The following is a 24,202-nucleotide window of genomic DNA, read 5'->3' as shown; positions in this document are numbered from 1 at the left end:
GGTACTCCTTGTTTACGATTTTGTAAATAACATTGCAGCCACTTTAAATTGGAGTGAACTACTCCATAATTGTGTAGTTTATAAATTAGAATCTTGTGGTTGACAGTATCAAATGCTTTTGATAGATCTAGAAAAATTCCGAGTGTGTAACTGTCGTTATCAAAACCATTTAAAATTTGGTTGGCAAGATCAATTACTGCATGTTCCGTGGAATGGTTTTTGCGAAATCCAAACTGTTTATGATAAAGAATGTTGTTTTTTTCAAGATAATTGTACAGTCTGTTGTGCATAATACGCTCTAGTATTTTGGAAAAACAAGAAAGTATGGAAATTGGTCTGTAGTTAGATTTTATTGAGTCATCACCGCCTTTGTATATCGGAATTATTTTTGCTAATTTTAGTTGGTCAGGAAAAATGCCGTTTTTTAGGGAAAGATTAAAAATTTTAAAAAGAGGTTTCTCTATAATATCTGAGACCGCTTTTACAACATCAGGGTTAACTTCATCCAGACCCGCACTTTTATTTGTTTTCAGCATACTAATTGCTAGTCGAAGTTCATCAATTAAAAGCTCCGACTCCTCCATGAAGGAATCAGATTTTTTCAAAAAAAATTTAAATGATTTTTTTCCCTCAGGAATTGCACCGGCAAGCTTTTTTCCTATATTTATAAAAAAGCTATTAAATGTTTCAGCAATTTCTTTATTAACAAAAGCATCTCCTCTATTATCATCTCTTTGCAATCTTTTTGGAAGATTATCACTTTTCACAATTCCCACTCCTGTTATTTCTTTAATTACATTCCATGTTTTCCTTGCATTTCCAAATGCAAGGAAATTTTATTAAGTAACGAAGAGTAGTAATTTTTTTTGGATTGCTTTTTTAATTTTTCAAAAGAATTTTTATATTTTTTGTATTTGATTTCATTTTTGTAGTTCTTTTTTTTTAAAAATTTTTGGTAAAGTTTTTGTTTCCTTTTTGACGACTTAATGAGTCCTCTCGTCATCCACGGACTTAACAAATTTTTAGAATTAACAATTTTTTTTATTTTTGGAAAGGCCTTTTCGTATTGTCTTGTAAACATGCGAATAAAAAAATTGTAGCCATCATTAACGTCATTGCAATCAGTTAAAAGTTCCCAGTTTACTTCATGTAAACTTCATGATTGTACGTGGTTTTTTTGCATCTTTACGTCCGCAGCAATGCGCTCGTTCAATTTTAACATTTTTTACCCCTAAAGTCTGTTCAAACAGTTTGATCACTTTTGTTTTACTTTCCGTCCATGTTTCATTTTCGTTTTCTTTCAGTCCATTAATCCTGAGATTATTTCTTCGTGACCGATCTTCAATTTCTCTTAGTTTATTTTTAAGGTCGGTAAACTCTATATTTTGGTGCGCTACATTTTTAGAAACTCTTTCTTTCTCGATAGATTCAATAACATTTTTAATCTTTTTTTCAATGAGTTCTTCGTGAAAATTTAAGCTTTCTTTTATATCAAATACATCCTTTTCGAGTCTTTTAATTTTTTCCATACTGTCGATAATATTTAATTCTATTTTTTGTTGTCTGTCACTCGTTATCTTTACATTTGCACTAATGACTTTAAGAACGTTTTCTTCTTGTTGTTTTATTAGTAACTCTATGCTTTTCTTATACTCAGCGAACATTTCTCAAAACATATTTCTTATTTCGCTAATTGTAACTGCCATATTTAACAATTAAATTGATAACAAATGTTAACTTTAAAAAATTTTTTTTAATTAATGGTATTAAGCAATAACTTGTAAAATACAACATTATAATTAAGTTTTAAAATTTGGTAGCTACATACTTTACCAGCAATGTATTTAGAATTGTGTGCTCACTATTTTTTTAGTATTTACAATTTTAAACATTCTGGAACAGAAATGACCAGATGACTATTTACAGGAATCTTATTAATACATAGTTATTTGCAATAGTTATTTGTCCATAACACTTGGATGGAGAGTGGGTTCGTAAATCGGTTCCGTAAATCGTGGGATTTACGGAACCGATTTTTGTGCTAAAAATCTGTTCCACGTTTTTTAGAACTTCGCGTGTAGGCAGTATGGTGGGATGGGGTTTTGTTGCATATTTTTTAAGAATTTTATATTAACTTAGAAGTTTTTTCAAAAGTAGAATAGTTGAACCTTTTTATAGAGTTTTTTTTTTATTATATTGACGGAAGTTAAAGTCTTATTTTTGAGATCGGAAACATTGTTCTACTTCTTGTGCTTAGTAACCCTAACAGATGAAAGCAAAATTTTATACAAAAAATACGCTAAACAATTCGAAAGTCAAAAAAAAGCTGCAAAAAAAAATTATTATTTAAATATGTTAGAAAAGCATAAGTTTAATTCAAAACGCACGTGGCAAATTTTAGCAGAAATTACAGGTAATTGCAAATTAAAATCGTGTTCTTTGCCTAAAAGTTTAATAATTACTGGTAATAATGTTGATGACCCAAAAGAAATAGCTAGTGAGTTAAATAAATTTTTTGTATCTGTTGGCCCAAATTTATACAAAAACATTCCAGACATGCTAAATCCTATAATTAATTGTGTTTTTCCACTTAAAACAAATTTAAATCCTTTTGAAGTATCATTTTCAGAATTTGAAAGTGCCTTTAAAATGCTAAAATCTAATAAAGCAGTAGGTCCAGACGACATCAGTGGAAACATAGTCATTAGTTCATATAACAACATAAAAGATATTTTATTTAAGGTTTTTAAATGTTCAATAAATCAGGGAATTTTTCCTGAACAACTGAAAGTAGCTAAAGTTACTCCTATATTTAAAGGAGGTGAACTAAAAAATGTAAATAATTATCGTCCAATCTCAGTTCTTCCTGTTTTTTCTAAAATATTTAAAAGAATTTTATTTAACAAAATATTTAATCATCTCTCTGTTAATAATATACTTTATAACAATCAGTATGGTTTTAAAAAGAATAACTCAACTGAACACGCAGTAATTCAACTCACTCGATGCATTACAAATTCCTTTGAAAAATCACAGTTTACTTTAGGCGTTTTTATAGACTTATCTAAAGCCTTTGATACCATCAATCACGACATTCTCATAAAAAAACTGAAACAATATGGTATCACCGGTGAAGTCTTGACATTATTAAAAAACTACTTAAAAAATCGTAAACAATTTGTTTACATTGATAAATCTACCCCTTCAAATGTTTTAGAAATAGCCTGTGGAGTTCCACAGGGTTCCATACTTGGACCACTATTATTTCTTATTTATATAAATGATCTATATAGAGCCTCTAACTTAATGACAATAATGTTTGCGGATGATACCCCAGTGGGCACCCAACGTCGAGCCAACGTTGGATTCAGGATAGGTTATGTTGGGCGACGTCGACCAACTATATTTAACGTTGTAATAACGTTATTTTCACTAACGTTATTATTCATCAGAATTTCAACGTTGTACTAACGGTGGTTTTGTAACGTTTCTGCTATAACGTTGTAATAACGTTGTAATAACATCGGCAACACTAACTCCAATTATTATCAAAACACAACGTTGTATTAACGTTGGTTAAGCTAACGTTTTTTTCATCCGAATTACAACATTGTGGTAACGTTAGTTACACTAACGTTTTTCTCATCTGAATTACGCTAACGTTTTTTTTCATCCGAATTACAACATTGTGGTAACGTTAGTTACACTAACGTTTTTCTCATCTGAATTATGGTAACATTTGTTACACTAACGTTATTTCTATCAGAATCGTAACATTGTGGTAACGTTAGTTACACTAACGTTTCTTTTCATCGAATTACAACGTTATAACAACTTCGGTTATACTCACATTTTAAAATTATTCGGTTATACTCACATTTTAAAATCGGAAAATTCGGTTATACTCACATTTTATACTCACTTCACATTTTCACCTTTTAAAATCGGAATTATAACGTTTTGTTAACGTTGGATGATGCGGACTTTTTTTTCGGCGCAATTACATTTGTTAATTAAAATATTTTTTGTCAATAAAATAGCTTTTCGAATCAGTTTAATAATAAAAATTTATTTTCTATGAGACTGATGAAATATTCATATAGGCTGGTATGTCTATAAGATGTTTAGACAAATATAAATATATTTGTTTAAACAAATTATCTTATCATTTTTAAGTAATTTGTATTTCAAAACTGTATTAATATCTAGTTCTTAATAAGTTAATTAGCTTAAGCTAAATAGTGCTTAACTATTATATAATAAAATCTATGATATTCAATCACATAGTAATAAGTGAACACCTAATAATAATGCTGTTATTAATATAACTCTAACAGCATTAATTTTAAAAATAAGAATAAAGAACAATAGGAAAAAAGGATATACGTAATATATATATATATATATATATATATATATATATATATATATATATATATATATATATATATATATATATATATATATATATATATATATATATATATATATTAATAGACACGAATATGTGTTTTTTACCATTTTTTGTTGCTTTCAAGAGACCAGAATAATTATTTTTTTCTTTTTTGTTAAATAAAATATTGCAGGCCTAAATCAAATCCTTAGGAGATGGTGTCCCAAACCAAAGGGAACATACACAACTCCAACCCTAACCTAACCCTGCCTTAATCCAAACCCTTATAGCTTTTTCTACTCCTTGTGAGTTGTCCCAAAATCAGTTGATGTGTTTACTACTCCTTGCAGGTTTTCCCTAAATCAGTTGATTTATGTACACTCCGCTTTATAAATAAATAGAATAATCGAAAAAACATGAATAAATAATAAAAATAATACATAAAAAAATCAATAATAAAAAAACAGTATAAAACAGTAAAAAAAAGCGCAACTAAAAACATTCTGATTTAATTTAAAAAAAATATTCTGGAATACAAAGTTGTGTTTTGTGGGTTTTTTCAAAAACAGTTAAACCTAATTACTTTCTGCAAGTTAAAACAATATAAAATATTAATTTTGCAGTGATTTTGCAGTGATTTGTTATCTTTGCTTGCAAATTTGATGTCACTTGCTACTATCAAAATTTTAAATCTTGATAGTAGCAAATGACATCAAATATGTCATTTGCTACTATCAAGATTTAAAATTTTGAAATAATAGACTTGAAACTTGGGGAGTGGAAGGCTTTAACACCAAAAGCTCCCACACTTTTAAAAGTGAGGTGTAGCCCCCAGTGCTTTGTTACCTCTGATGACGTGAGGTAAATTAAATGTGTAATGAGATTATAACAAAAATAAAAACTGAATGTAATAACATAATCGAAATTTCAAGTTTCTTTTTTTTTAATCTTTTTACTTTTATGCTTCTAAATAAGTGCATTCATAATAAACAACTAAGTTTAAGAATTTGTAAGCATAGCCTTACCTTTTTACAGTTTTTAAAATGGTTTAAACCATTGTTTGAACCAAACAAACCTGGTTATTGTTATAAATTATAATACTATGTTATTATTAATAACTATATACAATTATTATATGATATATAAAAGTATAAAATATAATTGAAACAATATAAAATTTAATTGTGTCTATTAATAAAGATATTATTGAGTTGTTTTTTTTTTTAAATTAAAAAAAATTATGTTTTATAACATGCATATGTTGTGCCAATATATGGATGACTTATTAATTATTTTAAATTTTATATGCTAATCTTTTAGGTAATATTGTTTAAATGTTTAATTTAAATAGCTGGCACTTACAAAATCGCCAACAAAACAATTTTATAGAAGAAGCTTTATACTCAAGTGATGAAAATGATTTACTCCCTCAACAAACATTCTGCCAAAGTGTATAAGTTATAAATGAAGAAAAAAAAGATAATATAAGTTAGCCAGCATCATCAGAATGTTTGTTTAGTGAACCACCTTCAGATCATACACAAAATTTAGTTATGGAAATGATAATATCTTTAAGTACCGTAATGTTTTACAGGAACAGCTTGCTTCATGGGCTACTAAAAATAAATGCTCGCGTGCTTCAATAAATGAGCTGTTATCCATCTTGAAAAATCATGGGCATAAAGACCTGCCCATAGATAGCAGAACGTTGTTGAAATTTCCAAGGTATGTAGAATCACTATCTTTAAGTGGTGGCAAATATTTCAAATATTTTCCAGACTACTTAATTCATATAAGGGCAATGTTAAAGATTTAAATCCCATATCTCTTGTTGTTAATATTGATGGATTGCCTTTATTATTAAGTAGTATCACACAGTTATGGCCGATACTTTGTTCGTTTAGTGGGTTGAGTCCATTCTTTGTTGCTGTTTATTGTGGAACTCATAAACCAGATCCAGTGTCTGATTTTATAAATGATTTTTTAGAAGAGTATAGTGGATTAAGTGAGGATGGTCTTAATTTCAATGGACATTTGTTTCCAGTAAAGTTAACATATTTGTGTTGTGATGCACCTGCAAGAGCAATGCTTAAATCAATCAAACCTCACAATGGTTATAATTCATGTGAAAGGTGTATAGTAGAAGGAGAGTATAAAGAAAATAGAGCTGTATTTAATGACATTGGATGTGCTTTAAGAAGTGATCAAGATTTTTCACAAGGAAAGTATCAGCCATTGCATCAACTAGGTAAAAGTGTTTTTGTAGACTACGGTTTTCCATGTGTTTTGGGTTTCGTACTTGACCGTATGCATTTAGTTATGTTAGGTGTAGTTAGGCGTATACTTCTTTTCCTGAAAGAAGGACCTAGAATTTGTAAATTATCACAATTACAACTTAATGAGATATCAAAAAATTTGGAATATTTAAAGGGTAAATTGCCTAGTGAATTTGCAAGACAGCCTCGTTCTTTAAAAGAATTGAGCCATTGGAAAGCAACAGAATTTAAACAATTTATTCTTTACACCGGACCTGTAGTATTAAAAGGAGTTGTGTCTAATGAAGCTTATACTCATTTTTTGGCATTTAGTATTGCAATAAGAATTATGTGTTCTACTGATCCTGATAAAAGAGCTGAGTTATTGCAGTATGCTAAGAATTTGTTAGAATGGTTTTTTTTTAAGTCAAAAAATGTTTATGGTGAGTCTTTTATTACTTACAATGTTCATTCACTAATTCACCTTCACCAGGATGTTGAAAATTATGGCGAGGATTTGCTTTCGCTGTCTGCTTTTCCTTTCGAAAACTATATGCATGTTTTAAAAAAATTCATACACAGTGCTAATAATCCTTTAGTTCAAATCATTAAACGATGTTCCGAACTAGAAAAGTCTGGTGAAAGCATCACCCACCAATATATAAATGATAAAATTGGTATTGCTGACAGAGATAGTTAGTTTTGTTTAACAAGTGGAGAAATTGTTAAGGTCACTAAAAAATTGACAAATAATAATTTTCAATGTAAAACTGTTAATTCAAAAGGTATGAAATTTTTTTTAATGAGCCTTGCAACTCTAGAAACATTGACATATTTGTTGCAAATCAAAATATTTCAATGGAAAATAGAAATATTTGTAGACAAGATATTCACAATAAAATGGTTTGTTTACCGCGTAAAAAGACACTAGTTTCTTTCCCTTTTCTTTATGGCTTTAGAGACAATATTCTGGCACCTGAAAAGCATTAATAACTTTATTTGTATCATTATTTATTTTTGTTAAACTGTTCAGTCTTCTTTGTTTATATTTTATGTTTACTTAATGCAACAAAATCACAATAAATGAGAATAGTACTATAAAATATTTGTGTTTAGTTTTTGTTTGATGCTTTAATAAATGCTTTGTTTACTAAAAGTATATAGTTTAAAATGGTTGTTTAATTTTTAGTGACAACTTTAAATTTATATTGATTTACATTAATTATATATTGAAAAATAAAAAAGTAACTATGGCTAGTAGCAGTCCGTATGCACGAGCAGTTTGGTTAGAAGGAAATCAGGAGATAGAACGAACTATACCAATAAATTGGATAGATGAGGATACCAATAAAATATTTTGGCCAAACACTTTAAATGTGAAGAATGCATTTAAAAGGTGTCAACAACCTAAAAAAGATTGTTAGTCTGTGGTTAGTACTTAATCTCATTTTTGCTTAAAATTTTACAATTATTTAAAGTTCAGTTAACTAAATTTGCTGTTGCAAAAATCAGTATCTTTAATAGCCTTTAAATATTTAAAAAGTGTTAATGTAAAATATTCTAAATGCTCTTTTTAAGGTTCAGAACAGTTTTGTGATGATTGTATTGACTACACAACTACTGGGGAGCAAATATGCAAAAGAAAGTCTCAAAAAAAACCAGTAAGTCCATACTTTTAAGCCAAGCTATATGAACTGATAACACATACATATATATATACATATATATATATATATATATATATATATATATATATATATATATATATATATATATATATATATATATATATATATATATATATATATATATATATATATACAAATATATATATATATATATATATACGTATATATATGTATATATATATATATATATATATATATATATATATATATATATATATATATATATATATATATATATATATATATATATATATATATATATATATATATATTATCAGTTCATATATATATATATATATATATATATATATATATATATATATATATATATATATATATATATATGTATATATATATATATATATATATATATATATATATATATATATATATATATATATATATATATATATATATATATATATAATAAAAGCTATATGGTAGTATTATTCGGCATATAGATTTACACATATGGGTAATATGTGTAAATCTATATGCTGAATAATTTTTTTTTTTTTTTCAGTGAAATCACCAATATTGCTTAATATTCCATCAAAAACGTCTACAACGATTTAAGCTTCAAAAGGTACTTTGTTATTCTTTAGTGTATGTTTTCTAACTCTCTATTAAGAAGTATTTATGCAATCATTATCTTTTTTCAAAGTTTTTATGTTGTTCTCATGGAGTTATTAGTTTACTTTGAGACCTTAATTATTTTCAGATCATGTGATATTGATTGGTGATTTGTCACCAATCAATTTTTGTTTTTTTATCTCATTTATTTGCTTTTAAACATTAGGGTCTTTTATTGAAGTTATTTTTTTAAGTCTGTATGTATGTACTAAATGTTTTACTAAACCTTTTTTTTAACTTTTTTTATCATCTTTTTTAAGTTGATAGTTGGGATTTTTTAATTATTTATAGATATCGTTAATTCAAAAGTTGCCCAAGGACAAACTTCTGTGCAAGAGAATACTCCCTCAAAATCAAGATTGTTATCTAACTCCTCTTTGGGATCTGACACTTCATCAAACTCTTTATTATCTTCTTCTCATCCTGATTCCCATTTTAACTTAAAAGAATTGTCTTTGCTTTGCAAACAATCAACATCCTCTTTAAATATAAGAAAGTCTAGTTCAGATGCAAGCGGAAATTTAAGTCAGTGTTTAAACCCAGTTCCACCTCGTGGAAGAGATTGTAAAAAATTTAGAAGAATTGATTTCCCTATGAATACTGCTGGTAATTAGGATTCATCTTTATTTGTTTTATATTTGTTTATAATTTTTATCTTATAACTTTCCATAATGTTGTATATATATATATATATATATATATATATATATATATATATATATATATATATTTATATATATATTTATATAGATATAGATATATAGATATATTTATATATAATAGATTTTCAGTACACAATAATCAAGCTGGTTACATAAGTTATTGACAGAAATCAGCAAAACATTTCTCAGCAACCAACTGCTCACGTTGTTTATGAGCCTCTTGTTCGGTATCAGACGTTTCATGATTTCATTAAGTTTGATAACGTGTTAAGGGTTGATGAAGATGTTGCTAAGAATCTTGTGAGTATATTATAATCCAACTTGTTTTAAGTATATCTTTGTTTTTGAATACTACAAAAAAAATACGGAATAGAATTATATTAATAATATTTTATGAATTAATGATATATTTAAATAAAAGTGAACATGTATAATAAAATAAACCTTTTATTTATATATTGTATTGATTAGATTAATAGGTTGCGAAAAAGTGGTGGTATTCGACTAAAAGATCTTGTTAAGAATATAATGGAAAGGTATATTAAGCTTTTTAAGTATATCAGTCTAAATAAGAAAATCTTTAAAAATTATAGTTACTTCTTTTTGCCGCAAATGCAAAAGAATAAAAAGTGTGTAATTTATTATAAAATTTTTATCATAACTGACCAAATTCTAAACAGAGTTTTATCAAAACAACCTTTAAATGTTAAAGTTTGGTCAAAAATGCCAAAAAAAAAACATTTTAATAATATTTGCTTGCTAATTTATAGGTTACTTATTTTTTTTGAACTTTTTTTTCTCACAACAATAATTTAGTATGATAAAAATTACTATTTAGTATGATGTCATACATAGTTATGAGTGCATTTAATATGAAAGGCCAAAATCGTAACGAGTATGTTAGGCATAGAAAAGTGGATAAAACGGAGAAACAAAGTTTTCAGCAACTGAAGTTATACGACCTGATAGTAAGTTTTAATTTTGCAATCTTAAAAAGAAAGATTTTTTGTTTGTCTTTTTATTGGATAAATTTTATTTTCTAGCAGAGTACTAATTTATTTATTTTTCTTCAAGTTTTTGTGAGTTTGACACAAAACACAAATCCTATTTTTATTGTTACTTTGCAACATGGCCAAAGTTTAATATCATAAATTTTAATATAATTATTTGTTATCAATATTACAAGTATTAATTTTAATTAATAATAAATATAATCAAAGATATTATAGATAATTAAAGTTATATTAACCAAACTATGCATTTTTAGCCTTGGTAATGTCTTTGAAAGAAAACACGTTGAAAGAGATTAATTTTGAAATACAGAAAATTCTGAGATGCGCACCAGACAAGGTGAATGTAGAAGATGGCGGGCGAAAACAAAATTAAAGCACAACCAATGATGTCCCAAAAAACTGCAGCAACAAGAGAATAACTAACTTTTTATCTTTAAATTTATTATGTAAAAATTCCCTCGGAATATTTCTTAATGAACGAAATTACTCTACCACGTTGTAATGTTTTTGTAAATAGACGTTTTTAAACAATTTCTTGTCATTTTGTTGTCAAATCTGTGTTTATTGAACGTTAACATTCAGCTGAGTAGATCTACACTCAACCGTTTAATAAGCGTTAGAATAACATTAAACAACGTTTAAATGGTGTTAATCCAATGTTGTTCGATGTCAAAACGTCAAGATAAAATGTTATAATTTTTATCTTATCGCAAAACGTCAAGATATAAATTATAACATTTTGTTTTAGCGTCTAAATTACAACGTTAGCTAACGTTAGCAAAACTGACGTCGTCCATCCTTTCCATTTCCAACATTAACCCAACGCCAAACCAACCTAAAGAACCACGTTAGAATGTTGTTATACCAACGTTGCTCGATGTTAATACAACATTAACTAATGTTGGAAAAACATCGAGGAACGTTATAACATATCGGTCTTCGACCAAATTATAACGTTAGCTAACGTTGGCAAATCTGACGTCGTCCACCCTTTCCATTTCCAACGATAATCCAACCAAAAAAACAACGTCATTTAACGTTGTATCAACGTTGTTGTGCCCGCTGTGACCAATCTTTTTCTATCCAACAAAAACATCAATCATTTGTTTCATGATATGAATATTGAACTGAAAAAAATTTCATACTGGTTCAAATCAAATAAACTTTCGCTAAACATTGAAAAAACTAAATATATTATCTTTCATCCAGTTTCAAAAAAGCATATTCTACCATGCAAAATGCCTGTGCTTATTCTTGATAACATTCTTATAAAAAGAATCACGTACACAAATTTTTTAGGTATCATTATAGATGAAAATCTTTCGTGGAAGTACCATATCGATAACTTATGCCATAAAATATCCAAAAGTATTGGAATTCTTTATAAACCAAGAAGTATTTTAATGAGACATACTTTAATTAAGTTATATTACTCTTTGATACACTGTCATATTAGTTATGGCAATGTCGTGTGGGGGAGTACGCACAAAAGTAAGTTAAAACCTCTCCATTGTCAACAGAAGCATGTAGCACGTCTTATAAATTAAAAAGATCGTTTTACTTATGCAAAGCCTCTTTTATTTAACATGAACATTCTTAATATTTATGAGGTTAATATTTTCAACGTTCTTTGTTTTATGTTTAAATGTAAAATTAATTTATGTCCAGTTTCTTTTAGTGATTTATATTCATGTAAAGAAAAAAACAAATATATACTCCAAAATAATAATTTTATACGACAACCAAAATGTAAAACAAATATCGGCAAATCCTGCATTCCATTCCGTGGAGCATTTTTATGGAACAAAATAGTCTTAAAAAATTTTGATTTTACTCATGAATGGAGTTATCCAGTATTTAAAAAAAAACTAAAAGAAATAATTTTTAAAATTGATGACATATTTCTTTATTTTTGAATGCTTGGTTTTGATGGCTTCATAAGATAGCTTTATATTTTAGTTTTGAATATATTTGACCACTAACGATATTTATATTTGTGTCAAGTCAAGAGTTTTTATCTTGTAACTTTATGTTATTGTATTTAACGTTCAAGCGGTTCTCGATGACAAGACCTACTAGTCTTCTGCGAGTCTCCGCGTTCTTTATATTAAAAAAAAATATATATATTTTAGTATTTATATAATATATTTTAACGATTTATTTTAACAGTAATTTATTTTAACAGTATTTTAAGTAAATGTTAAAGATAAGATCTTTTTTTTCTTTCTGTCCAATTTTTTTTTTAAGTTTATACGTTTTCTATGCACATGCCAAATTTCAAGAATTTATTTTAACTAGCAGATACCCTATTTTTACCCTCACTTTTGGTACGTAAGTTTTGTTTTTTCGACTTCAGTTTGGGGGAGAAGGGGGGAGGGGGGATGATAAAGGATTCGTTTTTATAAGCCGATAATAATATTTGTTTTTATAAGCCGATAATAATTATTATTAAAAAATTTTTCTGATTTTTCTATAGAATAATTTTGTGATATAAGTACAAATGTAATATTACATTTATGAAGTATCAATGTAAAAATAACATGTATTATATATAAAATAAATAATACATGTTTTTTGCTCAGTCCAATCATATTATTACATTTTTAATAAGCTTTATAACAAAATAATATAATATATTGCTTTTTTATGTATTTAGAATATATCATATATTAGTAACATACTTATATTTGTCTAAAAATATACAGACAAGTATAGTATATTTATAGTATATTATATTTAATATACTATTTATAGTATATTATATTTATAGTATATTAGAGTGTTATATATTTAATATATTCTATAATATATACTATATTATAGTATATAATTAATTTATACTATAATATAGTATATATTTAATATATACTATATCAATAATAATTATAAATGGTATGATTCCGATCCAGTTATGTATGTCACGTTGTGTCTATTATTAACAATGAATAATATAGAGTTTCATTAATGGAATTTACTATCTTAATCATTAACTAAGAGCCAATACGCTAAGTAATTAAAATAATATTATAAAACATTTTTTGTTTTTAAAAAATTTTTTCAGGTCAGAGGGGAACTATTTATAACTATCACTATAAACGGGTCTCTAATGTTTACAATTTAAGCGCACGCGCGTTAGTTGTTAGGCAAAAATATAAAATAATTAAGAACTTTATTTTAGACTACTTAATAAAAGTTCACCTAACCTGCGTCTTCTGAATTCAATTAACCTGCTGATCCTGACGAAGAGTTTTATTTTAAAAGTTGATATTTGAAAAAAATGTTTTTGGAATCTTTTGCAATATTTTTGTAGATTCTTTAGGTTTATTAGAAAAAACGTTCAAATAAACTTTAGGTGAGCAAAGGAACCTAAGTATTTTACGACAAAACCCCTTTTTATGTACAAAAACTTAATTAAATTAGGAAAATAATGCAAATGCAATAAAAAATACAAGTTTTCACTGATTTCTTTTGGAATCTTTTGTAATATTTTAGTAGATTCTGTGGGTTTATTAGAAAAAATTTTCAAATAAACTTGAGGTGAGCAAAGGAACCTAAGTTTTTTACGACAAAACCCCTTTTTATGTACAAAAACTTACTTAAAATAAGAAAATAATGCAAATGCAACAGAAATACAGGTTTTCACTGATTTCTTTTGGAATCTTTTGTAATATTTTTGTAGATTCTGTGGGTTTATTTAAAAAAATGTTCAAAACTGCTCGAAGAGCAGTTTTGAAGAAATAATGCTAGGTTGTTTACTGAAGTCAGTTATGGTGAAATAGATATATACATATTTAGTAGAATCACAAAGTTTATATAACAGAGAAAGTATGAAAGCGTATAAATCCCTTGAGGGTTTTAACTATTTTGTCCGTGGATTTTTTTTACGCTGATTTATATATGGAGAGTCTGAGTTTTATACTTCAAATCAAAGGTAAAAAAACAATTTTAGTGAAGTTTTAGATATAACTAAGATATACGACTACAACAAATTTTTAACCAAATTAATGTTGTTGTTTTAGGTCTTACTAAGTCAAAGACAAGGGGAAAAAATATCAATGTATGAAGTTTGCATAGATGTTCATAAATCCAAAGGATATATTTTAAATGGAAACTGCAGTTGTGTTGTTGGGTATGTTCACTTTAGCAATTAAATTTTGTTTTTTTAATAACATAAAATTTTATTATGATTATTTAGGATTATATTATGATAAGAATTATATTAATTAGGATAATTTGTAATGAATAATTACAAAAAATAATTAATAAAATGAAAATTTAAGTTTTTATTTATTACATTTTTACTTATGTTTTAAATTTTGATTAGCTTGCAGTCATATCTCAGCTCAACTTTTTTAAGTTGAAGCCTGCATAAGACTTAAAATCAATAAAATTTCTTGTACAAGTTTACAATGTGAATGGAATCGATCTAAAAAGCATGTTAGTCCCATAGCATTAGCAAACTTAAATTTTTAGCTGCTAAAAAAAAAAAAAAAAAAATTGCCCTTACATGACCAACTATCCAAGAATGCTGATGAAAGTTGTTATTCTTATAAGCGATATGCTAGTATTTCAAACTCCAAATGTAACGAGCTAAAAGAACTTTATGCAGCTGTTTTTACAGCTATACAGATTTTTTTATTTTCATGTGAAACTGGTACAGTAAAAAAAACCGATGAAATGTGTATCTCAGAACATTTGATATTCAACAAACATTTTAAAAGAACTTTTTGTAAAGAAGATAAACAATTTGAACTTTCCAAAAAAGTTATGCCCAAAAAATTGTAAACATAAAAAACCTTTATAAAAAACGTTTTTAATCTTTTTAATTTATAATATATATATACTGTTATAATCAGTCAGGGACTCAAAGAAGGTAAGGATAATGCGTTTATCATCACAACCTTTTCATAGAGTCTCTTTATTCACTATTGAAATAAAAATAAAAAAACACTTTAATTTTTAAAGAAAAATAAAAAATTTAATAAAATTAAAACACATAAGAAAAAAAAATAGAAAATTAATAAAAAGAAAAAATACAAAAAAATCTGAAAACAAATACTGTAAACTATAATATATTTGTCAGGAATTAAGGAGATGCATTTTAGTTTGTTGTTTAAACGATGAAATGCTTTTTAGGTCTTTAATATTTGATGGAACAATAGCTACAAAGTATGGAACTGAAAATGAAGGTAAAGATAGAGAAAAATATTTTCAAAATATGTCAGAGCAGCATAAACGTTTTAAAATAACTTTGACAGGATTGTATGTCGATGAAAAATTTCCTGAGATTGATGCAAGTTCTAGTGCATTTGTAGAGTGCTATTGTTATTGGAAAGGCCTTGTGGATATTAAATACCCTTACTAATGTGTAAATGATTTTATATTATTAAAGAGCGATAAAAAATTTCCATTGTATTCTAATCATGTAATCAAAATAGAACACTCTTGCTCCTACCACATACAAGGTCAAATGTTATTATGTAATTTATTTATATGGTCCCCTAATTAATTTTATTCCCACTGCTTGTCAAAGAATGAACAGTATTGTGAAGACATGCTTGTTTAGTTAAGTAATGTGTTCACTTTGAAAATTCTAACCAAGTTATTAACTAGAAATTGTTTGCCGCATTCAGAATATTTAAATAAAGTTTACTGTTTATATCAAAAAGCACAATTTGTTCAAATGGCTCCATTCGCCAATATTAATTACAAGTATGAATGGTTTCACTTTGCCTGTATTGGAATAAAAGAAAATGGTACTGTCCTCTCTATCTAAATACAAAAAAGACTATGTAAATTTAAGATTTATTTTTAGATTGTAAATAATAGTATGTTTCAATATATATTTTCCCCACATAAAATATGTATTTATATAATTTTGTTAAAAAAGAAGTATTCAAATACTATTTTTATTTTTTAAATAGAAAATTGTTTATGATTGTTCAGAAATGTTTGATAATTGGTTAGAAAAAACACTTTTGTTTAAATTAACTATTGCACAAATTGATATCATAATATCATTCAATAAGTCTACAAGCATCATCTATTTGTGTTTCAGTATATTTATCTTCTTGTATTGCTCTAATCAAAAATTGCTTTTTCTTTTTTTTTTTTTCTTTCTGTTTCTGTTAAAAATGTAAGTCGATAAAAACGTAAACAATTTCCTTTTTTTTTTTCTACTTAAGCAACCAAAAGTGCAACATGTTTTAACATTAAGTTTATTTAATTTTGCCTACCAACTACTGCGCTTGCGTTAGTTTACGGCAAAAATGTTAAATTTGCAACTGGTCTTGTGTGATGCATTTTAAAGTTTGGTAAAAGATGTTTTTATATTAAAGTTTATTATTTTAATTTCATTTTAAATATTTTTTTAAATGTCATTAAAAATAATTTTTTTTTTTTTATGTTGAAAAAGGAGGGTGGGGGTGCAACAGCATGCCCCTTCCCCCATCTACACCCCTTGAAACAAAGGGTGCGCTGCTAGTGATGTTGTAAAGTAGTAAAATATAACTTTTGATTTGAATACTAAATTTAGTTTTAATTATAAAGATAAATATTTACAAAAATGATATGCCCCTTGATAAATTCCGTAAATATAAAGTTTTATTTAAAAATAAGCATTTTCGTTAACAATTTAAAATAAAACAACGTAAAATTCGTAAAGAAATAAATAAAACATTTATTATTAAAAAATAACAAGAAGCGCTACTAATTTAAATATATCCTTCCTAAAGCACGGAAAAATTTAATTTTTAATATTGAAAAATCATGAATTAATTTTTATTATTATAATTTTTTTTTAAATATTAAACTTCAGATCACAAAACCAAAGTCTAAGGATCAAAAAATTAAAAGCCTAACAACACATATTAAACAACAAAAACATAAATAAATTTGAAAAGTTACCAAGTGCATTTAACTTAAGCGTTTCTAAAATGAATATTTAATTGATAGATCGGTCATAAGGATATTTTGTATTTTCATAGATAGTTTTGTGGTAGATTATTTTTTAGTAATAACTGTCTAAGTTTAACCTTGAACTCATTTGACATTGTAAGAGTTTTAAGTTCAGTTGTGAGTATTTTATTCTATGCCTTTGGTCCTCTAATTGAAATTGAAAAATCCGTTGCCGCAAACTAACTTTTGGGTTGTATTTAGGTGTTACTTGAATATCTAGTTAAGTATTCACTCTGATCAGTTTTGAATAAGAGATTAAAAGTTTTTGGAATAATGCTTTTAATTTTGAACATAAAAATTTGAAGATAATAAATATTTATTTGGTAAATATTCAGTATATTTAACTTAGTAAATAAAGGTTGACAGGGTGTATAGCGGCTTTTATTGGATATAAATCTCGTTGCATGTTTTTACATATTAAAGAGTTTTTTTGATTTATTTATGTTGGTACTACACCATGCAATATTAGCGTAATTAAAATTGGAATGAATAAAAAAAAAATATAAGAATTTTTAAACAATTTGAATTTAAAAGAAGTTTTGCTCTATAAAGTAGGCCAATGCTCTTTGATATTTTACCTTCAATATATTTTATACGATCTCTCCATGTTACATTTTCCTCAAGGAGTACTCCTTGAAACTTTAATGATACTTCTCTTTTTATTTCGCAATTGTTAATACAAAGATTTGGAAGTTTCAATGAAGTTTTGTCTCGTTCATGATAGCGATGGAAAAAAGTACATTTTATTTTAGTTAAATTTAGAGATAATTTGTTGCTGTAAACCATTCAGCAAAGTATTTTGAATTTAAAATTTCCTGAATTAATGTTTTAAAATCATATTTTGATCTCATAATTTATTTTAAATCCTTAGACGCATTTGAGTAACATTATTGAACTTTTGATTTTCACGAATAAAAAAAAAGTATTTTTATAAAATTTTTATTAAGTTTCACAAATAAATGAAAGAAACATCTTAAACATTTACTCGACAAAAAAATCTGTTATTATTATATAGATAAACTAACTACTTTTGTTACAAATAACTTTTTGTTAAAAATACTACAACAATTAAGAAAAGGTTTACAAAGATTTATAGTTGGAAAACATGTGAAAACTTTTATTATATAAAAATATCTTTATTAAGATCATTTCATTTTTATATTAATTAAAATAAAGGGCCCAGGCTCTTTTGAATAAAACGCACTCAGCATTATTATTTTTTTTTCAAACACTTTCTAAAAAATCTAATTCTAGCATAAATATAAATATTAAAAAATATATATAAATATTATTTTATATTTTTTTTCATTATAATAGTTCATTTTCTTTTTTATACTTTTTAATACTTTACAAAACGCAAAGCACAATCGTTTGAAACAGTCATTAAGATGAGGTCAGGCCCGTACCGTGAGAAATTTTAAGAGAAGGGGAAAGGGAGGAGTTAAAAATAAAGGCACTTTTAAAATGCCAATTAAAACAAATACCATGCTAGACGGCCATTACAAAAATTCCGTGTAAACATAATTAAACTTACGCAAAATATATATTGATCTATTGCATCATAAATCCAATTTTGTTTAAAACTATTTAATCACTTATGTCCATATTTAATGTCATGTTTATACCTTGTATAGTTAAAAAATGGGTACAAAATGTACTATTTGTAAAATCTGTTTAAATTTTTTACTCAAAAACAAAGTTTTTTTCATACAATTTTTTAGGATGTAAAGAATAGAATCATTTTGAGACATGTTTAAAATCAACTATTTTGTTGTTGTGGATTTTTTATAATTGCTAATAAACCAAATCATTCTGCAGTCAGACAGATTCTTAACCCTGTTCCTAATCATCGCAGCCCAGAAAAACGGCACTTGCATTCGGAAGACGTTACTCGTAGTGTGCTTCCAATCCTTAGGAGCTAAAAGAGATTAGGGTATATATTGTATTTTTTGATGGTGTCAAGAAAATGATGGTGTCAAAAAAATGATTGTGTCAAAAAAATGATGCTTTCAAGAAAATGATGCTGTCAAGAAAATAATGGTGTCATGTAGTATTTATGGCGATTTTCTGCTGGTACGTTTTTTCTGCGCACCTACCTCATAGCAATTCTGGGAGTCATTGGGTCAACAAATAATTTTCTTGCCTAACGTATAGCTTGTTGGTATCTTATATTAGTTTTTTTTTCAACATTTCCCTGTAAATGTTTCAAACCATTAGTTGTCTTTTGAATGCTACAGTATGCATAACTGCGTCTTGTTCTGTCCATCTTGTTTTACACTTCCCAATCAAAATATTTTTTCTATCGGTTGATTTACAAGAGAGCTCTGCAATATGCTCCAGTTACTGCTTACTTATTGGAGAGGTAGTAAAAAAAAATCATATACTTTTAGGCCTCAAAAATGATGACAAAAATTAACTTTTTTGATACAATTGATAAATTTAAATTATAAGAGTTACAACTTGTTATTATTGCTTTTGATGATTCTTTTGAAATGTAACTTACATTACCTTTTTTAATTTAAAAGTTTGCATAATTGCGACACCATCGTAATACTGACCTCTAAGTGAAGTTACACCAATTCTGCTTTTCCAATAGAATTTTATCAAACTTTTGCCAATATATTTACCGGTTATTTCAACCAGATTCAAGTCTTCTTAAACTTAACTTCTCTAATCTCTTTTTCTGCCCTTATCTCATGCTTCCGGATAGTACATCCGTACATCATACTTCAGGATTATATCGGTTTAAACTTGTTACCTCGTCTATTGAAATTGAGTGGTACTTTGCAGTTTCGATTTCATTAATTATTCTTTCTTGTATGCATTTTTTTCCAATAAATTAATTCATTTTGACTTTTGGGCCAAAGTAGCTGACATATTTAAGTAATGATGTTTGTGTCTTCTTTTAAGTTCCGGATAAAAGAGAGCTATTTCTCGCATAATTGCAAGTTTCCTGGGTTACCTGTTTGGGCTGATTTTTTCGATCCCTTTTCAGAGTTTTACGAAATGCTAGACTTTTTTCCCTATCAAATGCATTGTTCTGTTTAATGTTGCAACAATATACGGGTATATCTTATGTCAGTTTGTGATGGGATTGCTTAGCTTTGGTCTTCAAACGGCAACAGTGCGAGTAATTTGTTCTGTGGCTTCTTTATAATTATATTGTCTATATGTATTTTTTATTTCTCTAAAATACAATGCCATTCATTAAATCAGCGACTAACTAATGCTCTTAGGGATTTTTTTATGTATTCTGCCTTAAAATTAAAGTGCAATATATGCAAAACGTCAATTCTATGCTTTTGCTCTAAATAAATACATTTTGTAGATACAGCTTTTACAAGCACGTTTGCAAGCATGTTTTAATGTTTTTAGAAAATGAAACTTTTTCTTTTGTTTTAGTTTGATCTTAATTTTTTCGGATATTTTATGTGAAAATAATTCTTAATTTTTACGTAAATGTTCGTCAACATTATATTGTTTTTTTTCTTCTTAAAGATCTTTTCTTTTTAGGAGCCCCATGTCCTTGCGGTCTTATCACTGAGCAGCGCAGAAGATTATTTAGTAGGAAGTTAACGCCTCCTTCCTAAATTTCTATAATTTTTGTTATATTAAACAAAAATATATTAAACAAAAGCTATAAAAAATTAGGAAGAAGGAGGGCGCATGAAACCGCATGATAAACTTCTTATTCACATTCTCCATCGTTATTGAATTTCCTTTTTTTCTATTTTGCGTAACGTTTTTCATATTATGAATACTGAAGATAAAAAAAACTTGAAAAACATAAAATTAAACTTTAGGCTCTTTAACTCAAAAAATTTTTTAAAATCAATTTTTAAAGAAAGTTTGAATTTTTAAGAAAGTTGAACCATTTAAGAACTTTTAATTTATTTAAAACATTTTAAAAAAAAACAACTTTAAAAGTACTTTTTTACTGAAAATATCAAGCTTGAAAATATCAAGATTGTGGTTTGCATTTTATTTGCCACATTTTAAAGCTCTTTTATTTCGAATACTTTTATTCTTAATTAATTTTTTATTTTCTTTTGCTTATTTAAAATCGTGTATTAAATTATTTAATTAAAAATTTTGTAAATCAACTGAGATACTTACACATTTTTAGTTTAAAAATTTTTATGAATTTAATTTTTGTTGTCAAATTAAATAAGGCACATGCTACAAAAGAGTGGTCAATTACATCCAAAAACTCCCTTCCTCCCTTATACAATATGCTCAAAGAAATGTATATCTCAATCAGGCTGCAAGGCAAAATCAAATCATCTCTATATTACTTGGGATTTACCAATAAAAAATCATGAACCACCTTCTATTCACCTTTTCGAAAAAAGCAGAAATATCGAAATCAATAATGAATTACCCTGATATGTATATAAAAGAGATAAAAATTATTCTTGTTATGCTTATAGATACTTAGCAACAAACCCTATATCTAATAGAGATAATTATCAAACCTATCTAATAGAGATAACTATCAAACCTATCTATTAGAGATAACTATCAAACCTATCTATTAAAGATAACTATTAAACCTATCTATTAGAAACAACTATCAAACCTATCTATTAAAGATAACTATTAAGCCTATCTATTAGAGATAACTATCAAACCTATCTATTAGAAACAACTATCAAACCTATCTATTAGAAACAACTATCAAACCTATCTATTAGAAACAACTATCAAACCTATCTATTAGAAACAACTATCAAACCTATCTATTAGAAACAACTATCAAACCTATCTATTAGAAACAACTATCAAACCTATCTATTAGAAACAACTATCAAACCTATCTATTAGAGAAAACAACTAGCTATTTTAAAAGCTAATGACTTTTCAATAAAATGCAGTGACTAGCTTTTTAGATTTTAACAACTTTTTTAATAGTTAATTTAAATATACCAGATTGTTAAGTTTTCAATAAATGTTCAACAAATGTCAACAAATGGTTTCTGCTTTACTGGTTGATAACTTTGAAGATACTAACTTAGTTGCAGTTTTGGTTTTGCTGTAATTCTTGCTGGTACTTGCGGACTGCTTCTCTGAATCTTCAGACTTTTAAGATCTTTGTTCTTCATTTCCTATGTGATTCATAAAAATTGTATAAGATAAAATCGTATAAGATCCAGATTATTTTGCTTCTTTCAGTAGTTTATTCACTTTTCTTATAGGACATAACAATTCTGTCCTCACAAATAAATAAAATAAGAGTTTTGTTATTTTACTCAGTGGACACACGACCTAAAAAAAAGACGTCTTTTGAATGTTCAAAAGGCGTTCAAAAAACGTTAAAAAAACATTCAAAAGATGTTTAAAAGACGTCTTTTGAACTTTTTTACGTCCCGTGCATACTTTACAGCAATCTATGGTGTAGCAATATAACTGTTACTTTTTTAAGCAAATTGAACAGGGACTTGATCCAAGAAAATCAACTATACGTGGTAAAAATGCAATCACTTTTTAACATAATACCCCATTATATTTTTTATAATACTTATAATCATTATAAGATAAAAATGAAATGAGACACGTGATGAAATGAGAAACTATAAATGAGAACGTCTCATTTATAGTTTCTATTTAGTAAAGGAGGCTTTTAATAAAAAACAGTCGTTGCACTTTAGAATTTAACTTTAGAATTGTTACTAAGAACAAAAAGGTTTGATGTCAACAATAACCGACGTTTTTATGGAAGAAGGCGTAAACTTTCTGGAAAAATGCTTCTCCGCGGTGTTCTGTGTTAAAACCTTTAAGGCTTTTTGGAGCAACTTAATAACTTAATTATGAAAAAAATGTATTTTTTAAATTATTTTTATTATTTAGATTCTAATATATAAATAAATTCTAATGAAGAGCATACTCTGAATGCGCAATCCTTTGTTTGAATCTTTTCGAGTGAGTACTGCAGACAGGGCCGCCGAAAGCCATCACGCCGCCTGGGACAGCATCATAGAAAAGGAACTTTTCATTTTTTTAATTTTTTTTAGGTAACTTCATTTCATTTGGCGCCCTTTAGATATCTGCCGCTCGGGTCAAACTGTCCTTATCGCCCCCCTCTCCCCCTCCTTCCCTCATCTCGGCGGTCCTGACTGCAGGTATAGTTTTTTAATTTTATCACCGTACTTTAGAGATTAAATATTAAAAACGAAAAAGGTTTGATGTTAAAACCAGGAAATATATAAAAACACTTTCTAAAAAGTCTTAAACTATTTTATGAAAACAAAGTAAAAAGATAAATTTTTTTGCAAAAAGGTTGGGGCCATTTGTAATTTTTCATATTTGTATTTGTATTTGGTAAAAATAGGCTAAGCTTGCGTATTTTTATTTGTATTGTATTTGATTAAAAAATTTCTAAAATATTTGTATTTGGTTGAAAAGTATTTGCAATTCAATAAACTAACCCAAGTTTTTTGGGAAAAACAGGAGGTTCGTTGTTTTTTTTTATTTATTTATAACACTAAAATAGATTAGACATTTTTTAAATTGATATTTGTTAGAAGAATTGTTTTCATTCTTTAATTTAATATACTATTTTATTAATTGTTTCTTAAAAAAAAATTGTTTTTTTTTAACCTAA

The 24,202-nt window shown here is 26.6% G+C and overlaps 1 protein-coding gene across 2 annotated transcripts; it reads left to right on the top strand.

Moving 5' to 3' along the window:
• The first annotated feature begins 5,607 nt into the window (after positions 1-5,607).
• Positions 5,608-11,175, top strand: LOC136083590 (uncharacterized). Of its 2 annotated transcripts, XM_065803006.1 has the most exons (8): positions 5,712-8,078; positions 8,227-8,309; positions 8,860-8,922; positions 9,261-9,575; positions 9,753-9,931; positions 10,103-10,167; positions 10,470-10,599; positions 10,899-11,175. In XM_065803006.1, the coding sequence occupies exon 1, from the start codon at positions 6,479-6,481 to the stop codon at positions 7,346-7,348; it is 870 nt and encodes a 289-aa protein (XP_065659078.1). In that variant the 5' UTR covers positions 5,712-6,478; the 3' UTR covers positions 7,349-8,078; positions 8,227-8,309; positions 8,860-8,922; positions 9,261-9,575; positions 9,753-9,931; positions 10,103-10,167; positions 10,470-10,599; positions 10,899-11,175. The 2 variants fall into 2 exon arrangements, with proteins under 2 accessions (XP_065659079.1, XP_065659078.1); XM_065803007.1 differs by lacking the exon at positions 10,470-10,599 and having other exon boundaries at positions 5,608-8,078.
• Positions 11,176-24,202: the final 13,027 nt, after the last annotated feature.

Source organism: Hydra vulgaris, chromosome 08 (assembly GCF_038396675.1).
Source record: "Hydra vulgaris chromosome 08, alternate assembly HydraT2T_AEP".
Classification (NCBI taxonomy): Eukaryota; Metazoa; Cnidaria; class Hydrozoa; order Anthoathecata; family Hydridae; genus Hydra; species Hydra vulgaris.
The sequence above is the reverse complement of the archived record's forward strand: the minus strand, read 5'-3'. Positions and strand labels throughout refer to the sequence as shown.